The 21,038-nt window shown below is 43.0% G+C and overlaps 1 protein-coding gene across 2 annotated transcripts; it reads left to right on the forward strand.

The window, feature by feature from the left end:
- Positions 1-913: 913 nt before the first annotated feature.
- On the forward strand, positions 914-15,222 carry DYRK2 (dual specificity tyrosine phosphorylation regulated kinase 2). 2 transcript variants are annotated; one of them, XM_042816121.1, is made up of 3 exons: positions 914-1,101; positions 1,298-1,434; positions 9,441-15,222. In XM_042816121.1, the coding sequence occupies exons 1-3, from the start codon at positions 1,047-1,049 to the stop codon at positions 11,040-11,042; spliced, it is 1,794 nt and encodes a 597-aa protein (XP_042672055.1). In that variant the 5' UTR covers positions 914-1,046; the 3' UTR covers positions 11,043-15,222. The 2 variants fall into 2 exon arrangements, with proteins under 2 accessions (XP_042672055.1, XP_042672056.1); XM_042816122.1 differs by lacking the exon at positions 1,298-1,434 and having other exon boundaries at positions 916-1,101.
- Positions 15,223-21,038: the final 5,816 nt, after the last annotated feature.

Below are 21,038 nucleotides of genomic sequence, written 5' to 3' on the forward strand. Positions count from 1 at the left end.
ATTTATTTTTCTGCCTTTCTCTGTGGCAGGGGATGAAGAGAGGTCTGCCTGCAGACCCACCGGCTGCTTCAGAAGTGAAAATATACGCGATCCGAACAGATTTCCAAAAGGGTTGAGCGTAGGCAGGAGAGTTCATTTCGACGCCGTCCCGGGCTGAGCAAATGTTCAGCTATCTATTTTTGGCTCTCGTGACGTTCAAGCTGACAAACCAGGAATTCAAAGCATTGTACTCCACGAGGCGCGCAGAGCAGGGGCCGTAACTGCCCCCACCGCGCTCCCTCCCTCCGGCTAGGGGCACGGGGCTGCTCCGGCCCGCCGCCCGGCGCTCTCTCAAGGCATCGCCATGTTTAAGTTTCGATCCCCTCGCACCGACCCTCCCACCGCCCGCGGTGCCACCTTTGTCCTCCCGCAGTCGCGGTGACCCCAAGATGGCTGTGGCCCCGGGGGCGACCAACGGCTCGGCCCCCTTACCCCACCCCCTGCGGGCGGCCGTTGGGCGGTTGCCGGGCGGCGACGGTGGCGGAACCGGGCGCGTCGCCACCGGGCGCCCGCGCGGAGCGGGCCGAGGCGAAGTGCGGGCGGACGCGGAGAGCGCACGGGGACGCGGGGGGGCGGAGGGGGGGCGCGGCGGCGGGGAGGAGCGGAGCGAGGGAGGCGGCCGGCGGGGCGGGCGCTGCCCCTCCGTGCGCTGTTTGTTCTCGTTCCGCCGCCCGAGGAGGAGGGCCCTGTCCGGCCGCCTTCTGCCGCCCCCTCCTCCGCGCGAGGGGACCGGGGCGACCGGGGCGGGGGCGGGGGAGGTGATGAGCTTGGGCCGGGGGCTGCGGCGGCGGCGCGGCTGCTGCGGCTGCAGCTGCGGCGGGAGGAGACGGCGGGCCGAGGGAGGCTGTGTCCTGCCGGCCCGGGGCCGGGGGGATGCGGCGGAGGACGCGTCGGGCGCCGGGTGTAGCTGATCGGCGAGGAGAGGCAGCCGCCGCCCAGAGAGGCCGAGGAGAAGCGGAGGAGAGCCGCCCTGACATGCATTTTCCTCTCCCTCCTCTCCAGCGGCCATGTTAACCAAGAAGCCCTCAGCGAGCGCCGCCGCCGGCGCTGCCTACCCGGCCGGTAAGGAGCGGACCGGGCGCCGCGGGGCCGGAACAATGCTGCGGCCCGGGGCGGGGGGAGCGGCGGGGGGGTTCCGGCGGTCGGTGCGAGTGCGGGGCCGCGGTGGCCATCGGCTTCCGATGGCTTCTGCCCGAAGCGGGACGGGGCGGCGAGGGATCGCCGCCGCCCTCCGAGCTCATCCCTCTGCTCTCCGCAGGCAGGGCAGGGGACGGCGGCCGTCCGCTGCAGTCTTCCCCGGGCGCCGGAGCCGGGGTATCCCGGGCAGGAGCTGGGACCGGCCCGCCTTCGCCGCTCGCATTGCCGCCGCTCAGGGCCAGCAACGCCTCCCACACGGTGAGCCCAGGCGCTGGGAAGGGGTCGGGGTGGCGGTGTGATGGTGGTGGTGGCAGTGGCTGGGGGGGATCCACGGGGCGCCGCCGCCTGTCCCGTCCCGCGGGGCGCTCGGGGTTGGTTCTGCAAACTCGGAGCGGAGGAGCGTGTGGTTTGCGGGGCTGTAACCTGTAAGCAGCCCGTAACCGTGCTGCGGAGCGGCTCCCCCTCCCTGCGGCCCCGCTTCGCTCAGCTTTACGTCTCGTTGTCGGTAACAAATCAGATCTTGTGCACAGGCACCGAGGAGCTGTTCTGGCAAATGCCTTTTTGGGGTTGACATTATTTCGGCAATGAGGTTAGTCACTGCGATTAAAGGGTCGCGTGAGCCGTGGAGAGAGATGAAGGCTGCTCTCCCCTGATGTCTCTGATTAGCTCAGGCCGATAGCCGTCTTCCCTGGAAACAGCTGTCGTTGTACTCAGGGGCGACGATTGGACGAATCTGACTTTATTGCTGCGGTAGTTTACCTAAAGAAATAAGCACCGATGCTATGTAAAGGATGTTATTTTCCGGTTCTGTGATATCTCACATTATCTCCCCCTCCCGGTTAATCTACTAGGAATGGAACTTCCCGAGTATGCCACTATATATGGATGAGAGAGAGTATCTCTGTCCTGAAGGCATGATGGGGTAGACAGAGGGGGCTGTGTGCTGTCGTGTTAATGCAAAATATCTGAAATTTTTATTGCATACATTTCCTTTTAAATGATGAAAAAATTCGTAGTGACCCTGAAAAGCATTGATGGCATACTTGGCTTAGAATTAATGAGTTCTCCACGGATGCTCACGTACTATCTTTGTAAACATATGGCAGAGCTTTAAACGGTAATGTGATTATGGGCTAGTGGAAGGTGAAACTATGCATGTAGATATTAGTGTTTCAGTGACTTTCTATATAGCTTCGGGGTAAAAGCATCTTATTCAAATCCAGTTACAGAAAGAATTGGCTTAAATTAGAAAAAAAATGCAAGTCTATGTAGGGTGTTTTCAAGAGGAATGATGAATATTCTGCAAATTTAAGGTGGAGCTGCATACTTGAGGTCAACATCACTGTGTTTTTATGTAGCTAGGATATATGTCTGAATTGTTTGTTACTGCCAAAGGTAGGTTTTTGCACATTTGCACTCCAGTTAAGTGCCGGTTGATTTGAGAGGTGAGAAAGTGGTCTACTTTTTCTTTTAAGCTAGAAAATAATCATTTTATTTTCTGGGTATGGATTGTGAAAATGCACATTCAGATGGGCCCCACTAATAGCAGGGGCTGATGTGTGACAAAGCCCAGACTTAATTTAGAATCTGTGAAAGCCCAGCGGTCCAGTCGTCTATCTGGGACTGCTGACTAATTTTGGAAGCACAGAACCATGGTATTTTTATAGATACGTTTGTGTGTGTATTATATATCTATCTACATACACTGTATATATGTACGTGCATAAAGATGAAGTCTTTATGAAAGCGTGCAAGGAATATTTGAGCATTGCATTTCTGTTTCCAGTATTTTTATAAATGTATCATCCTGTATGTACGCATATGTTGTATATAGCATATATGTGCCTGTGGATAGATGCAGACATATAGACAAAATAGTTACGGAAGCTTAGAAAGATGAGCAAGCATTTTACCACTGTGTTTCAATTATAATTTCATTATACGGCTGTGTTTTGGTCTAGTATTAAATGGGCAGCTTGGTGGCCCTGCGTGTGGCAGGGGGGTTGGAAATTCATGATCCTCGAGGTCCCTTCCAACCCTGGCCGTTCTGTGATTCTGTGATTCAAATCCCTCTGGGTTCTGATTGCTGCAGACTCTGCTGTGCCTTTGTGACACAGATTCTACTCCTCAGTCTTTATTTTACCTTGAGTGCTATTACAGAAATACCTCCGACTGGCTCGCTGAATTTTGTAGGTTATTATTTTGTGGTTGCCTAACATAACTCTTTGTGGTAAGGCTCAGATGTGACATCAGAATGCTGGATTTTAACCTAAAACAATGGTTATATATGGTGTGGGAGCGTTCTATAAACTTCAGGCCTGCTGACCTCAGCTGACACTGACTGAAACTATTGGTTTTACCCACTACTTCCTCAAATGAAATGTATTTAAAAATAAACATTTCAGTTTTCTTAAACCATTTTCTTCCTCTGTATTCATTCACTTAACCTGTTTTCAACCCTGTTGTTTCTTTGCAACTTCTCCACTAGCTAAAATACAAAATGAATATTTCTCTTTGGTGTTGCAGACTTTCAGAAGGCATGGTTTACTTAGGTGGTTAAATTTCCCATGGCTGCCCACACACGTGTGCGTTGTGTGTACACTAATTGTGAAGGGACACTGTGGTGGAAGAGAAATTTTTGGCTAAGCCAAGAAGTTTTTTTTGTAGTTCAGATGGAGAAGTCCACTACTTGTCCTATTTCTTGCAGCAGCTGTATAATCCTGCCTCTAGCAAACCTATTGATTCCTGCTCTTTAGTGTAGCTGAGTTGTTTGGCAGATTGCAGGAGCATGGAGGAACATGGAGGGAGAAGCAGGGAGGTGCTGTCTTACACAGGCTTCACACAACGGGGCAGACGTTTTGGCTGCAGTCTTTGCAATCACAGCAACCTTTGTTGCTAAGCAGACTATTGTGTATTGTACCAGGGAAAGGTTTTGTTTGTTTTCAAAAATCCGTGGCTTCATCCTAGGCTTTTTCTTGTCTGTTTCCATCTTTGACTTTATCTTTTTGGATGCTTGTGATGGAAAACGTGAACTCTTTTCCAACCTCTTGTCCTTCTCGTTTTCCTTTGCAAGTCATTGCTTTCTCTTTTGAAGCCTTAAGTTTCTGCTTTGATGACTGGAAGCTTTTCCTGTTCACTCTTTCTTGTTTCATTACAGTGTTCTTGCAGCCACTTGACATACTGCAGTAGAGATTTATCTTGCTTGCCTGCTGCTCTGCTTGTGTAAATCCCCACCCGTCTGTGAGTCTCTCTCCCAGACTTTTGTCTCCTGCCTACCTCCATCTCTGTTCTTTCTTATTTGGCACATATCCTTGCGTTCTGCACTCTTCCTGTTTCCCTTGTAGTAAAGCCATCTTAATCTTTTTCTCCTCCTGTCTAGGGCTGTAACAACAGCCCATTTACAGTGCCTGATTCAGTGCCCTCTTTCTTCAAGGCCTTTCCAAGATTTTCCTGCAGTCAGGGCTGTGTTCTTTTGCCACCAATGATGAGTATCCACTTATATACTTTTGCATCATTTAGTCTTAAACTTAAAATTAAATAATAGAATTACTTGATAATGCAACAGAGAATCCCACACCCTGTTACCCAAAGATCTGCTCCAAGTTTTTATTGTATACAGCTGCTTTAAAGCACATAAGAAGGAAAATTCCTGCCCACTGTGCTGTTCTCATGTAAGAAGCTGCCACAGAAACGCTGTCGTATTTGAGCAGAAGTAAGTATACAGTCCTGGCCTGGACTTTGCTGTATCTAGGTTTCTTTGTGTGTTTCTTTTTTTTCTTTATGAAACTTCTGTGGAGGGGGAGTATGCAACTAACTTTCCTAGGGCAACTGCAGTCCATCTGAGCACATCTCTTGTACACATCAGTGTATGAAGGTTCAGTTTAATGCATGCTGACTGTCCTTGATCTCAGTGTACATGAAACTTGGGAGTGTCCCAGAAGTATTTGGGCTCACTGCACGTGCCCAACATAGTCCAGACAGGAGGAAAAGAATTTATCAATCAGTATCACTCTTCAAGCATAGTTCTGTCTCTGGATATATTTGCAATATAAAGCCAAGGTTAACTTTTGAAAAATAAGCTTATGTTGTCTGTGTGTGACAGCAGCAAAATATCCATATGGTTTGTTTTTCTATAGCTCTTGTTGAGCACAAGCTCTTTAGGACAAGGGCTTAGTCTTCCTTGCTGTACAAAACCCAAACTCATAATAAAGCCATTATGATAATCCTTCATTATTGTTATTGTGCTAATTAGCAGCTATTTTTAGTTCTGAACAGAGGAATGCTGTTGAATTCATTTATCAAGGAAAAAGGGCCTTTTGTTCACATTTGTTCGGGCTCTAGTCAACAGAATAGGCAACGAAGTGTGCTACACCTGACACTGTATACCTCTAGCATGTTAGGTACAGTGGGGCTGAAACTGGCCTGTCTACAAGTACTGCAAAGACCACTGCTGTCATGTCCTGTAGTAACTGTAGTTCTTGTAGAAGGCTTTGAGACAGACCGTTGCATTGGCTGAGTGGTACCTCAGGGGAGCTTACCTTCTTTGTTAAAAGGATGGAGTCAGTTTTATGCTACCACTATGTTGTAATAACTTTGTAATCTAGACATGGTACTGTAGACTATTTCTGCCCTTAAGTCTACTTTTGGGGAGATAAAAAAGGAAATATATATATATATATATATATATATATATATATGTATTTCTGATTATGTTTTTGCTGGTGTCTCTCTCTGTGTTAAAATTAGGTGAATGTTTCTGGCAAACCATCTACTTCCATAAACTGAGCTAACTAAAGTTAAAGCAAAATCATGTATCTTCAAAACCAATTATGAAACACTCTAGAGAGAAAAAAAAAAAAAGCATTGTAACATCTCTGTTTTGCACTGGATGTTGCCAGATGATTCAGGATTAGTTCTTTGAATTCAAGCTTAGCTAGTATTTCAGTACATTCTATTTGGAAGTGTATATGCATCAGTAGGATTTTGAAGATGAGTGCTATACAAATACGTAAATCTTAGAAGGCATAGACTGATCTAAGCACAGGCAATAAAATATGGTAGTAAGTACAGTATGTAAGTGCCTGCAGGTTGCTGGTTCTGGAATTTACAGGCCCATGTGCATCAGCAGAAGGGAGATGCATCATAAACCTCTTGGGTTTCTGGTTCTGGATAACAGTGGTAGAGCTTCTGTGTACAGTGGGCCGTTTGATAGGGGACTAGGAAGGCTTTAGCCCTGTGTAGCTTTCTCAAGCCCATTAGCTGTGGTTCATAGAACTTACAGCGTCAACAGTAAAGCCTGTGGAGCTGTAACAGTGCAAGCCTGAACTTGACAGCAATCTTGGACAGCCGGTAGGTAGAAGTAGATTTGCAGAGCAAAGGTCTGGAGAGAATCCAACCCTCTGCTCATCCAGATAGGAAACAGAAGATAAGGTGGTGATTCCTCTGCCGCAGGACCCTGAGATATGGTGGTCCACTTTCTCATTTTGAATTTGTTGCTGTGATGCATCTGAAACCTCTGAAAATCCTGTGGGGGTTTTGAAAGAAAAATGAGCTCTGATCTCCCCCGCAAGTTCTGGAATAGAGCCTGCACTAATTTAGTGTTTTTTCATCTACAAAGAAAACCAGCGCTACTGTCTGCATCTGCATTTGCATTCCCAAGCAGCAGCTGACTGAAACTGGCCAAACCGGTCACTTTGAGGTGAAGCTGGGTAATGCTGGTGATTTCATTCTGCTGCTTGGAAGGAAAAAAAAAAAAAAAAAAAAAAAGCAAAGCAAAAAAAAAAAACCTGAGTAGAAAGAGAAACTGAGGCTGCCTGAAGGCAAGGAAGCAGAGGTACACAGTTTACACTTGAGAAATGTTTGCAAACATACTTTTTGGAGAAGAACAACAGACTACTGCAGCAGTTAAGAGTACACATTTTTTTTTTCTTTTTCTTTTTTTTTCTTCAAAATCCTCATACAAAACAAATAACTGAAGTTTACAGAATCTTGCAGTACATCTATTGAAACATGCAGTGCTTAGGAAGGGCAGAAGATAGGTTACTGTGAAAACAGGTGACACAAGTGAAAAAGAATTAATCCAGTATGTGAAGTGTCAATGAGCACTTGAGCTAAGAAATTCTTAAAAGCAGTTTTCTCCCTTCTGCTGTTTCTTCCTGTACGTTCGTATTGTCTACTCACAGTTTGCCTGCTTTGCTGCAGAAGTAATATTTGATTTTCCTGGCTTAGGTACTTGTAGTCCGTAGCATTACTCTGCTGCTTCATTGTGCATTTCTGAATTAGCACAGTTCTGCAATCCTACACATGCCGAGCCTCTATACCCATCTTACCAACTAGATATGGTTCTTCTGAGTACGTTGTGTAGCAGTTCTTGGGGCAGAATTCTCTTCTGTTCAGTCACTGCTGCGCAAATAGGGTCAGGACAGCCTTCAGGAGACTGCTGCAGGAGTGCTCTTCAAACCTGACCTGAAGGAATTCCCTGTAGGCACGACAGGCTCGTTAAGTCCCCCTGATGATTTAATTCTCAGTGCTTTGGGACATCAAACCAGGAAAGCGATTAATGTCAACATCCACATATACGTTCACTGTGCTTGAATGTTGCAAGTGCCTTTGCTCTGAATTGTCATTGTGTGGTAACACTTTCTATGAGATCAATCAAATTTGAGAGCGTGAGCAGAAATTGCTCTGCAAATAAACTGTGCAATCTGACTGCAGTGATGAAATAAAACGGACCAGTTATTCAACGTGAGTCAAAATGGAAACAGAAGAACAGTGAGCTCAGCAGAAACAGTCCTGAGAGCTCTTGTTGTTACACTGCATGAGCTTCAAAGCTGCTAATTTCAAAATATTATTCAAAGGTGAAGCTGGTGTCCAGCTGGCTATTCCTTGGGAATGAGTTACTGGGTTTACAAAAGCACATTTTTTCCATGTCAGAGTGATACCGTAACAGAAGCAAAAAGCATGCTAGAGTCCTGGCTTTTTCATTAGCAAGTGTGTCTGCAGTTGCAGCATGGATTTCATTGCCTCATCACAGCATACAACTGTCATTTTCTGATTTAATTTCAGCAACCTTAAGTGAACATGGAATGTGTTTTCCTTAGCTACATAGAAAAAATAAGGTTCAGATTAAATGTGCTCTCAACCCCAGCTTGATCATCTGTCTGAGAGTATTTGTGAACTTTGGGTTAGTAATTTGGCATAAATATTAAGGCTGGTGAATCAGCTGGAGAGACAGCAGGAAAATTCTTCCCACATTTGTATAAGACCAGGCAGAAAAGACAGACAGAGAGCAAATGAAGAATTTTAAGGACAGCTATTTTGGTGGCAAATACATGCTTGTAAATTTCTTAAAAGTAACAGGTTTCATGCAGTAGCTGTTTTCACACCCCAGTACTTCCAGTGTTCCTTTGCTTGAAAATGCTGAATGCTTTTTCTCCCTTGTGAAAACTGTCAAGAACTGCTGTCAACTAATACTCTTTCCATCCCTTTAAAATAAAGTTGTGTGCATGATCTTCAAGGCAGAGATTTTTGTTCCATTCAAGTCTGTATCTGGTCCCAGATCTTATCTTGGTTAAAAGTCATTACAGGACTGGCTTGGCAAAGTGCTGGAGGATATACTTACATTTCACTGATTTGAATGCTTTGCCAAATAGTGACTGTCTCAATTGCAAGCAGTGAATGGCATCTCTTGAACTTCAGAAAGGCCCAGGTTCTTTTCCTCCTTGTGCATGTCACAGCACATTCCTTGTTGCTTAAAATTTTACCCGGCCTTTCTGGTATTCAGCAAATTTGGAACAAGTTAAAATCTTGATTTCTGAGAACAGGTGACAAGGAGAGCCTTAGCTAAGAAAACTTGTATAAGTTATACTTATAAAGATATTATATATCCATCTCCAGCATAAATAAAAGTGATACTGTGAAGATCTGATTTAATATCCCCTGAGCATGCTTGATGTAACAGGATTGTTGCTTTGAAGATTCCTTGGAGGAATTGCTAGCTTATCAGAGTAACACACCATGCTCTCTCTTGTTGCAATTGTTTCAGAGAGTCAGGAAAGAGACATTTGAGAAACAAGTATTTGAAGCAAGTAATGGCATCTAGCAGCATCATAGTATAAAAGCTGTATTTTTAAATTGTGTAGATAACTGACTTCTAATAGCACAATTTTTAGGCAGTTTAGGGAGCATCGTGGGTTGCATAATTGATATGAAGCAAGATTCATGCCTTTATTGTTAACTGGGTGTGTATTTATTTTCAATTTTAGGTTGGAGGCAGTAAGCACACAATGAATGAGCACCTCCATGTTGGTAGCCATGGACAAATCCAGGTTCAACAACTGTTTGAAGATAATAGTAACAAGAGGACGGTTCTGACAACACAACCGAACGGACTTACAACGTTAGGCAAATCTGGATTGCCAGTGGTTCAGGACAGACAGTCAGAGAGTGCTCACAGGCGACAAGGGAGCTCCAGCTCTTTAAAATCTACGGATGGAACAGGGAAGGTGAAAGCCTCTGTTATGACACCAGAGCAGGCAATGAAGCAATACATGCAAAAACTAACAACTTTTGAACATAATGAGATTTTTGGCTACACTGAAATATACTTTCTGGGTCCAAATGCAAAGAAGCGGCAAGGTGTGATTGGTGGTCCAAACAATTGTGGGTATGATGATGACCAGGGGTCGTACATACAAGTACCCCACGATCATATTGCATACAGATATGAAGTCCTGAAAGTTATAGGGAAAGGAAGCTTTGGGCAGGTGGTGAAAGCCTACGATCACAAGATGCATCAACACGTGGCACTAAAAATGGTGAGAAATGAAAAGCGTTTCCACCGCCAAGCTGCGGAAGAAATTAGGATTCTGGAGCATCTCCGGAAACAAGATAAGGATAACAACATGAATGTTATTCACATGTTGGAAAACTTCACATTCCGCAGCCATATCTGCATGACATTTGAATTGCTGAGCATGAACCTGTACGAATTAATAAAGAAGAACAAGTTTCAGGGCTTCAGCCTGCCTTTGGTCCGCAAGTTTGCCCACTCCATTTTACAGTGCTTGGATGCTTTGCACAAAAACAGAATTATTCACTGTGACCTTAAACCTGAGAACATTCTGTTGAAGCAACAGGGCCGAAGTGGAATCAAAGTGATCGATTTTGGCTCAAGTTGTTATGAGCATCAGCGTGTCTACACTTACATTCAGTCACGTTTTTATCGTGCTCCTGAAGTCATCCTTGGTGCTCGTTACGGGATGCCCATCGATATGTGGAGCTTGGGGTGTATTCTAGCAGAGCTTCTCACCGGCTATCCACTTCTACCTGGAGAAGATGAAGGAGACCAGCTGGCTTGTATGATTGAGCTGTTGGGCATGCCTTCCCCAAAACTTTTAGATACATCCAAGCGAGCCAAAAACTTTGTGAGCTCTAAGGGTTATCCCCGCTACTGCACCATCACAACCTTGTCTGATGGTTCTATAATACTGAACGGTGGACGCTCTCGGAGGGGGAAACTACGTGGCCCACCAGAGAGCAGAGAATGGGGTAACGCATTAAAGGGGTGTGACGATCCCCTGTTCCTTGACTTTTTAAAACAGTGTTTAGAATGGGATCCTGCTATCCGAATGACACCCAGCCAGGCTTTGCGACATCCCTGGCTAAGGCGACGGTTGCCGAAGCCTCCAACTGGGGAGAAGGCCTCAGCAAAGAGAATTACAGAGAGCACTGGTGCTATAACGTCGATTTCCAAGTTACCTCCGACTTCAAGCTCAGCTTCAAAACTGAGGACTAATTTGGCACAGATGACAGATGCCAATGGGAATATTCAGCAAAGAACAGTGTTGCCAAAACTCGTTAGCTGAGTTTAAAAAACCCAATGCTGTTAATACGAGAGATACAATGTGGCTGAGCCTTATTTGTATGAAAAAAAAAGTAGCTCAGATATACGTTTTTATTTGCTCAATAACTTTATTCATTTGTATCTTTCAGCACTCATTTTAAATGTAAGAAATGTTGATTTTGTTTTTATAAAAACATGGGGACAATGCTTTAAGTTTTTATACTTATTTTTTAAAATGTTTGTCTTCTACAGTACAAATAGCCTTACTGTAACTAGTGTGACACAGTAATAAACATCAGTGGCTGGCCACTGGTTACAACGTGACTGTCATGCATTGCAGCGTGGTGTCAAAGGTATTACCTTTCTCTTCCATGTTTCATAGTAAGTTTCAACTGGGGTAAATTTCTAAGACTCTAACTTTACGGGTATGGGTCTTGATCCTGCAAACAATAACACTTAGGTCTGACTGGACTCTGAGGAGAACTCAGTGAAGCACCTGTAAACTAGTTACCTGAAGTGGAGCCGCAGCATGAAATACTGTCATTTTCTGTATGGTAGCCCAGAAAAAAAGTAGTGCTGTCACTTAGTAATGATGCAAAATGTTTCCTCTAATTCATAATAATGGTTTTGATTTAAATGAACATTTAAATATAATGCAAAAAATAATGCAAAAAAAAAAAAAAAAAAAATCAAATCCAGAAAAACAAAAAAAAGAACTTCTAGGGCTACAGTGACTTTCACCTTACATGCCATGTGCTAGAGTTTGAAGAACAGGCAGTCTCAGAATGGCAATGGAAGTGTGTCCATTCCTCTAAATCTGAAAGTTGTTTCTTAAACCTGAAGTCAGGCGAAGCAAAGCATTCTGGACTTCCTTTCAGGTATATAACACTGAGCATTCACACTGGGTTTCTCTCAATTTTTTTCCTCTTCTGTTTTCTCTCTTAATACACAGCTTTGCTTCCTAAATCACACAGACAGAAGTGCTTATTTTTTTCAGTTTTATACTGTAACTTCCAGACTGTTAATGCTACATGAATTTCACAGGTTGTTTATATTTCCTCTGACTGTCTGTCTGAGCAATTGTGACCTCTTTGGTACATTTACACTTCAGTTCAAATCTGTATGTGGAGACAAACACTATATTATTGTATGCTTTTCTGTAGAGAAGTACTTGTCATTAGCACAGCTGTAAATGCAGAGATCCTCTTTGGAAAGATGTTTAATTGACGGACACCATCTTAGATATTTACTAATACAGGCAAAGTATCAAAGGAAAGTTAAATGATTGGAATTTGGACTGATCTTTGATATTTGTAGCTGCAAATGACTTAGAAGGAGCAGTTAGAAATACGTGTGGATTTGTTCATGCGTGTGCGTGTGCTAATGTTTGGCTTTTCATTTTTCACTTTGAACTGTATTCATGGAAGAAAGATGGTCTTTACTGAGGAAAGGTGTCTAGGCCTACCTGAGAAATATTCACGCATTGTAGCATGTTTTCAACAGGAATAGTTGGAAATCTAAGACCAATATTTCATCACATGCAATGGCTGTGGTCTACACTGGATGTCTCAAACAACATATGAAAAGGGAGTTTGAAAGAAAGTAGAATATAATCTGGAAGGGTTTGTGGATGTTACAACAAGAGACTAGAATGGGCTGCATAAAACCTCAGTAACTTTACTATAAGCAAACATTATATGCACAGATCTTAAGTTACGTGTACAAATGATTAAAAACACTTAAAGCATGGTCCCCTAAGAGGCCAAGAAAGTTTCCGGTTTAAGTTCTACACGTTCATCAAGTTTTACCACTTACAGCCTGATTTTGTTTGTTTGTTTGTTTTAGTTTGTTTCTAATTTAATGTAAGGCTGGGGGAAGGATATAAACATGAAATGACAGGATTCTCAGGAAACATATCACTCAACTTCTTGCCAAAAACTCAACACCTAAAGAAAAAGTAGTTTCTGAGTATTTGTTGATTGATAACTGTAAAAAGTAGAGCGTCAATCAACCATTTTTAGTACTTTCTTTTTAATAAAAGAGTGTTTCCTGCCTCTAGTCAAATTAAATTATTGAGTGTTCAGTGTTCACAACTTTATACAATGTGTGTAAGTGCAATATATAAACATGTATGAAATCATGTTAAAGATGAAATATAATACTACAACGAAGAGAAGTGGCTTTTGGAATATGAATATCCAGTAAGTTATGGTCAGTGAATCCTAAGTCTGGAAAAGAGATATATTAATTTTCGTAACTGACTCCCATGACTGGGAATACAATACTGTGTATTTTTCTACAGTAGCTGGGATTCTTTACTTCCTCCACCAACTACTTGGCTTTACCAGTCCTTTCTACCTTAGATCTATCTGCAAAAGTTAAGAAGTAGGGTTACTAATGTTAGGGATGGAAAAAGAATCACCTCCCACTTACTATATTTTAAAGAAAACCTTGATACATGTTCCTGCCTTTCATGACAGTTGAAGGTGAAAACATTCATAATGTTTGTGGGTCATTAACAGGCTAAAACCACTAAATTTTCCACCTAACCAGTTCTTAATGCCAATAACGCATTTATGACCAACCTTCTTCATAAATGCTACCGGAAACTTTAAGGCCAAAATATAGTGTGCAGAGCTATTTTTTTAACCCAGATATAGTGGAGTTTTCTCTATAATAAAGAAGGAGCTACATCAAGGTTTTTAAGTTATGTAGCTGCTTTTTATTGTAGCTTATTTATACCTGTAAAAAAGGAGGGAGGGGGGGAAGGAATGTTGCCTCTTGCTTTGGTGTGATTTTATGATAAGGGCTCTGATAATTAGGCTGATAGAAGTTGGCTTGGAAACAGTGCTTAGTCTCACATGTTACCATTGTCTGGAGATGTCTGAGCTATTTTCAGATTTAGTAATAGCACAGTGTTGTCTTGTCTTTGGTTGCAGTCTCACTTGGCTCAGTTTCTTGCACCACTGGAGTGTTCATTACCGATGAAGTGTATTGGAACAACAGAGTGATGCAAGATGTGTAGATCAACAGTAGAAGATGGATTGTGCCCTTGGTGTTAACAATGTGCCTTTTGTTCCAAATGCCATGTTGTAGGGCATGCATCTTGGCCTCTTTAACCCTTTGAACACTGGATAGTAGGGTTGAAATCTATTTTTAAATGCTATACCTGTCTTAAAACATCCTGTAGATTACTGAGGCCTTAATAGAAACAATAAGGCAATCACACTGCTAGGGTGGAAAGGACACTCTGGTCTTGTAGTACGTCTCATTAAGGGGTTAAAGATGGCCCTTCCACATTGGTTATACTTTAACATCAAATTGATTTTTTTATTTTCTAAGTACATTTCTGTTATGGTGACATTAGACAGAAATCAACTGTATTTGTAAAAATTTACCTCAAACTCTTTAGTTTTATAGTGTGATTTAATCCCAGGGCATTTGGTATGAACCAAAGTGCATTCCTTTTATACGTGCCTGGCTCTTATAAAGGCGGCCAGGGATTTTTACAATTTGGGTGCAAGGCACTTAAGCCACTTTTAACTTGGTGGGTGGTTTGGAGTTATAAATGACTTCATGGGAATGTTGGAAACTTTAGACATAAGTAGCATTGGGCAATATTAGAATCTTTAAGAAAGAGTGTGCATTATTGAATGCTCTCCATTTTTTAGTACTTTTTTTCCATCGATAATATTTGTGGTAAGTACAAAAAGAACTCTTTATTTTTTTTTTCCAGCCATTAAAGATTAGAATATTGCCCATTTTTATGCTATGGTAGCATTGAAATAATAAAAAAAAAAAAAAATAAAATTGTGAATTATTGTTTCTAGGGGCTTGTACATCTGTGCTACAAATTGTAATTACTCGGTTGAACTGCTACAATTACGTCTAAGCAGTAGCTTGGGTTTTTATTGGGCAACGACTTAGACACGTGACTGTAATATGCTGCAACTGTGTGTACTGAAAACGTGAAAAACGATTGAATGTGGACTGTGTATATATGTATGTATAATTTTCTGTGAGATGCTGCTGTTGCCACTTAACATTAAAGATGTTGTAGTGGGTTTTAATCCTAGTGGCCAGTTTTATGATACTGTATGTATTGTACAGCTGATGACAGGAGTTAAGACTGTTCTAGTGAATATTTGTTACATTTTATTGTTGTGGCCAGAGATCATTTCAGAATAAAATTTTATGTCCTACTTCTCTCCACTGTAGTTCAGATTATTATCATTATTATTATTATTATTATTATTATATGTTTTTGTGGTCATAAAGGTAATGGTTGAGAGTGCTGGCATTTCATTAACATAGGAAGGCCTTATCCCAGCCACTGAAGTCAGTGCCAGCAGTCCCTCAGAATGCTTCCTGATACCCCGTGTGTTATTATTTACCTGTTGCTGGAGGTGGTGTTTGTGCTGCCTTAGCTACCTTGACAGCCAGGAATACTGCCCACAGGCTGCTTCTGACCTCGTGTTTCTGAAGTTCTTCTCAGGACTTAGAAAGTAATGCTTGGTTTTCTTTGCGCTATGCTGTAGAGAAAACCATCCAGGAATTTCAGTATTGAAACGTAGATTGTTTTTGTCTTTAAGCTGCTTTAATTTCTTTTTAATTAAAAGTTAATATTTGTTCCTTTCAAAAAAAAAAAAAAAAAAACTTTTCAAAAAAACCTCACCAAAACCAACAAAACAGAATTCTGCACTGACTTCTGGATCAGATTGACCTGTCAGAGCTTGTCTCGCTGTACTGAGAATGTACTGCACAAAGCTGATGGGCTCTATTTTTCTAAACTTGCTTCACATATAAATCCAGAGTAATTTCACAACTTGATGCAAAACCATCTTCTGAGTCACGTCCACGTTCTCTTCCTGGTAATGCCAATGAATGCCCAGAGTAGTTTTTTTTGAAAAGCTTTCTGATTCAAGAGAGCATAGGCCAAAATCAAGGGATTTTAGGAGCACTCCAGTGTCTGCTGCTTAACGCAGCTGGGAGATTTGATAGCACGAAAAGCATCAAGATTAAATGCAGATAAACACCGTTCACAGCCCTAAAAGTGTGGTGAGCTCAAAATTAAATCCTTGTGGATTAAAATTTCTTTGTTCCTCTGAGGAAAAGGGGCAGTTTTAAATTTTATTTTTATCTTTTCAAATGGATTTTTTTCATTCTAATCTGCATGTTCCACATTCCCCTCTAGCTACCTGCCCTCTCACCAGTTCTTGTATGCTTCTGTTTTATCTATTTTTCCTTCTGAAGAAGTAAAGGAATTACTTCATTTGATTTCAGTTGTCTGGAATTTGGGCATGGGTCTCTAAGTCTTTTTTAGGTCTAAAGTGCCTTTTCTCTAGGATTTTGTTTCAGAAGTGTAATTTATAATGGGAATATACTGCTAGCATAGTCTTGTGCTTTTCATCCTAAAGTATTAAGAGGAAGAGGATTCCTTATTTTTGTCCTGAGTAGACAGCACTGGAAGTCTCCCAGCCCTGAAACATGCTGTAGGAGAATAAAAGTGGCATTTATAGCATCGGTTTCTGCTCCTTCACAGAAATCTTCTGCAACTCTTGGAACTGGGGTTTCTCTGTGTCATTTTCCCTATTTGGTTTATGTGCTTGTTCATTTGTTTGTGTTCAAGAAGTGCTTTCCAGCCTCTGACTGTGGTGAGCCTTGGATTTCTGCCCACTGTCAAGCTCTTTAGAATCTGTGATAGAGTACTGTAACTGTTAAAACAGGCTTTCTTCAGCTTTTTCCCAATGCTAAAAAAAAATATCTAGGTTAGTACCGAACAGAAAAGACAGCAGATACACATTCATCTTCAACTACTGGACTCCAGTGTCCAAGCAGCCTTTAACCAGGTTCCTTAACCTTTGCACGAAGAACAAAAGAAATGCTAAGTAATTCAAAATTAAACAGCTTGTGTCCATCAATTGACAGAGAGAAAAGAAAGTGACTTCTAAAGCAAGGTCATGACATTTTTGTGGAGGTTTGGGACATAGCTGGAGTTAAGGAGAGGTCCTGCTGGGAAGCTTTTGGGCTGGCAGCTCCATACACTGCTGTGGGGGGTGGCAAACACAGTGTTCCTGCTAATAGGGCTAGAATTGTTTTTCCCTTTTTGCAGATGGTATTTTCATTGCTTTGCTTTGCTTTGGTTATCTGCAAGTGGCACATGACCATGTATAACTTAACATACCTAAAGATATAGTGTGGAGTAGCTGCAAATGTCAAAGTTTTACATTATAGCTGATGTGAGCCCTGGGAAAATCAGAGGTTTTCATTCAGTGGCTGTCAGACCTGATGTGCACTGTGCACAGCACCCACAGAGTACATGTGGGTATGCCTGTCTAACTGCAATGCATTGCAAGAGAGATGTGCAGTGAAATATTAAACCTTGTTAAACATAACGTGGGAGAAAAGCAGTTATCAAAAAATTAAAACAATTGACAATTGTATTCTGGAGTCTTTTCACTAAACTCAGCTTTCAAGTATAGTAGTGATGTGTTTTGTAAGAGGTAATATTAAGATTTACTTCAATTTCAATGTGGCAGCAGAGTTTGTAAAGCCCACACCAAAAATAAAAATGGATTTCTAAAGATCCCAGTACTCATCATGCCCAACTGTGATACTTCCAAAGCGGAATAAAAACGTGGAAGACCTTTTCAAAGGTCTTTGCAAACCAGCCTTTGCCCAGGACAGCCTGGCTGTAGTGAGGCAGGAGGCAGCTGGTGACTCTGCCTGCAGACTGCTTGCCAAAGGCTGCAAGTTCCTAGAAAAGGGCTTTGAAGATTGCTCTCATAGGGTGTGCCAGCAAGACCTGCCAGCCTGCCGATGGGAGCTGTGAGGAGCTGTGCACCCGATCAGTATGACACTTTTCCTGCTGCCCTCGGGTGCTGCTGTCCCTGATGTGGGCATGGGGCAGGGATGCTTCAGTAAGGGTCAGATGATGCTCTCACACAGGGGGAGGAAACTCGTCAAACAGGGGTGAGGGGCTGGAAGTATCAAGCAAAGTAGCTCAGAGCTTGTTGGGAGTGTGAGGAGACTGTTACGTGCTGTGCTTCTGGAAGGGGTAATGTTTCCTCTCACAAGCGTCTGCAGATGGCCTGTCTTAATTAACTTTGACAAGCACCTAAGTTGCTGTAAGTTACACCACAAATGGGATTCTGAAACTTCCATTTTTGTCACTTCTGACTAAAGCATTTTCCCTCCTCCCTGTACAACATTTCCATTTTTCTTTCTATGTAAGGCTCTGGAGATGAAATGAGATATTTGCATAGCTGTGGAGCTGTATTTGGATTGACTAAATGATTTATAATTAGGAGGTAACTCCTGCCAGTACTCCTCATATGCTTATTGAGAATTGCCTGCAGCAAATCAATGCAGGCAGGTCTGCCAGAAAGGCAATGCTGGTGTGTTTGCACAGCAGATAACTTTCAGCCCCAAATTTCCTTCTTCCTCTGATACTGACTCAGACAAATTATGGCCAGCGGCTCTCTAGGCATTACCAGGCTGTCCTATGAGGACCCGTTCAGTGATTTATGACCCTCTGTGTGGAAGTGGAGGTGTTGCCAGGCTTTCCAGAGCCTATGCAAAGTGTGTGTGTGAAACCAAGGTGAAGGCATGTGGGTTTTTTGGAGGATGTGAAGCAGAAACCTTTCCCCACCTTGTAGAGGCCTCTCAGCCTGCTCCCATCAAGTAGCCTCTCAGGTGGGCTCACTTAGGCAAAGGTAGGAGAGAGCTGGGTGCTGCTGGGCTTCAAGGAGTTGCAAGAAGATTCTCCTCTCTGCCAAAACCATAGCAAAACAGGCAGCTGAGGTGTTCTGGCCAGGCAGGAGCTGGGACCGTGCTCAATCCCCACGTATAGCAGAGAAGCAACTTGAGTGGGGCTGCCCGCTCCTGTCTGGTCAGGTCCCTGCTGGCCGAGGCAGGCTGCCCTCTGCCCGGAGCTGAGGGCTTCCTTTAAGCCGTCTCCCTGGGAGTGGGCAAGTTGGGGAGCACAGCAGGCTCATGGAGACGGCAGTCGGTGCTGAACAAGGGATTGCCTTCTTCTGTCACTGATTTCATGCAACCTGCTATTGTGCCGGGTTTGAATATCAGGGAACTACCACCTGCCTGAGCCATAAGCACCTTGAAAAAAACAATTCAGGTGGCAGAAACTCCGGGGATTAAAAAAAGTTACCGTATTGCCTTAAGACATCTCAGCTTTCAGAGTTTATGTTTATCTATTTTTTTCCTTCCTTCCAACTGTGACAGCCAGAACCTATCCAGGATCATAAAGCCTACGGGACGCCCACAATTACTGCATGTCATAAATTCCCTTACATAAATTTACTATTTTTCTGCCTTAAAAGGATTGAGCTTACTAGCTCCTACTGCTCCTGTTAAAAAGCTTTTACAAAACACCATTTCTCTGATGGTCAGAAATGAGTTTTTAGCTTAAAATAGTTGATGACTTTTTTTTTTTCACGCTATTTGTTCTTGTGCCAACATTGTCTTCCAGCTTCAATGATTCTTCAGCCCTGATGGTATTTGGGAACGTATTTATAAAGCGTAATTGTATCTCTCTCAGCCTGTATTTTGCTAGGCTAACCCCATTAAGCTATATTTGTCTCATCTATAAAACTGACTCCCCAGTCCCATCCTCCCTGGTTGCTGCACCTGTTCCAGTTTGAGCTGAGGCCGGCCTTCATGTTGCACTCCCACTGGGACTGCTTGTAGCACACAATGCGTCTCTCCCTGCTGCTGCTGCAGTGCTTCCCCATGTACCCCTGTGTCGTGTGGGCAGCACACAGCTGTTCCTCAGTCACTTTGCTGCCCCTTTCTTCTGTTGTTTGCCAGTGAGAAACAAATTACAGCAAAATATCACTTGGCTGGTTGGCTCTGTTCAGTTTCGATTGTCTTACTCTAAGAAACTGATCCTCTCATGGGTACCTATCATTTGAGGAGCTGAGGTTTTTAGGAAAACATTAGAAATAATTTTGGCTGAGAAAAGTCAATCGTATTTAGCATTCTGTTTTCAAAGATATGCTTAAAGATGTGATGCAGTTGGCTCTAATCAACACTGAAGGATCAATGGGTTGCCACTACGCCAAAAGTTTTGACTACTATGATGCCAGCTCTCATTTCAACTGATGTCTTTCCTCAGTTCCTCACTCCTAGAATTTTTGTGGCCTAATGAAAGAAGCCAGAGAAAATAACTTTAAATCTAAAAGTGAAAGTGCTGCAAAAATTGTGCATAATTTCTGATGCATAGAAAATTCACTGAAAAAAAAGATCTGTAAAAAAAAATGAAACAGGTCTAGGTTTGAGTGTTCTGTGCATAGAAGCTTTAGCTGGCTAAAACTCTAGTCCGATGAAGATTTTAGTTCCCATTTAGCTTTATACACATAAGCATTTGCTGTTGCCAGGGTGGATTAGGAGTGATGTTCAAAGTGCTTCTGTGAAGTTTTTAATTCTGAAAGACGTAATGTTCAGGACCCTTAAGCCCAGAAGAACTCACCTTTTTGGTGACCAGAAAATATGAGAATATTGAGTCTGGCATTGGGTGAATGGCCAAGGAGAGGACAACCAGGGCCTTTGCTGGATAGATGCACACTCATAACCAAGTTTTAGCTTTATTTTTTAAGGAAGGCTTAAGGAGCTTGAAGCAAGTTTGCTACCTTGAGAATGACATTTGAATTCACTCAGTTGAGGGGAATGCAATTGTTTCTACCTGGCAATGAGCGTAGTCAGGTACAACTTTATTCTGACCTGAGGCTGGGATAGATTTTTATTTTGGCATTATTTGCCCCTCCAGACACAGCAGAGTCCATCTGATCTAAGGGCCAACACCAGCAGCCATGCGCTGCCATGGAGTGGTGCGGGGCTGCACTCCCCCCTGAGGGGCTTTGGCCTTACACAGTGAGGGCAGTGCCTACAGAATGTCCTTGTAGACCACTGTGCTAGAATGGGGAAAGACACTGAGCTTCCTGAGACAACAACGAAGCTTAAATTGAAAAAATGTCAGGTCAGTGCTCCGTGACTCCATGCA

This window comes from Centrocercus urophasianus, unplaced genomic scaffold (assembly GCF_019232065.1).
Source record: "Centrocercus urophasianus isolate 14NV4802_14NV808 unplaced genomic scaffold, USGS_Curo_1.0 seq_15, whole genome shotgun sequence".
In the NCBI taxonomy this organism is placed as follows: Eukaryota; Metazoa; Chordata; class Aves; order Galliformes; family Phasianidae; genus Centrocercus; species Centrocercus urophasianus.

What these genes read in the sequence shown, in the direction of transcription:
- DYRK2 (XM_042816121.1), top strand. Translation starts at nt 1,047, where the DNA reads ATGTTAACCAAGAAGCCCTCAGCGAGCGCCGCCGCCGGCGCTGCCTAC. An exon ending in CGGCGCTGCCTACCCGGCCG is followed by an intron (nt 1,102 to 1,297) that starts GTAAGGAGCGGA and finishes TGCTCTCCGCAG; the next exon opens with GCAGGGCAGGGGACGGCGGC. An exon ending in CCAGCAACGCCTCCCACACG is followed by an intron (nt 1,435 to 9,440) that starts GTGAGCCCAGGC and finishes TTTCAATTTTAG; the next exon opens with GTTGGAGGCAGTAAGCACAC.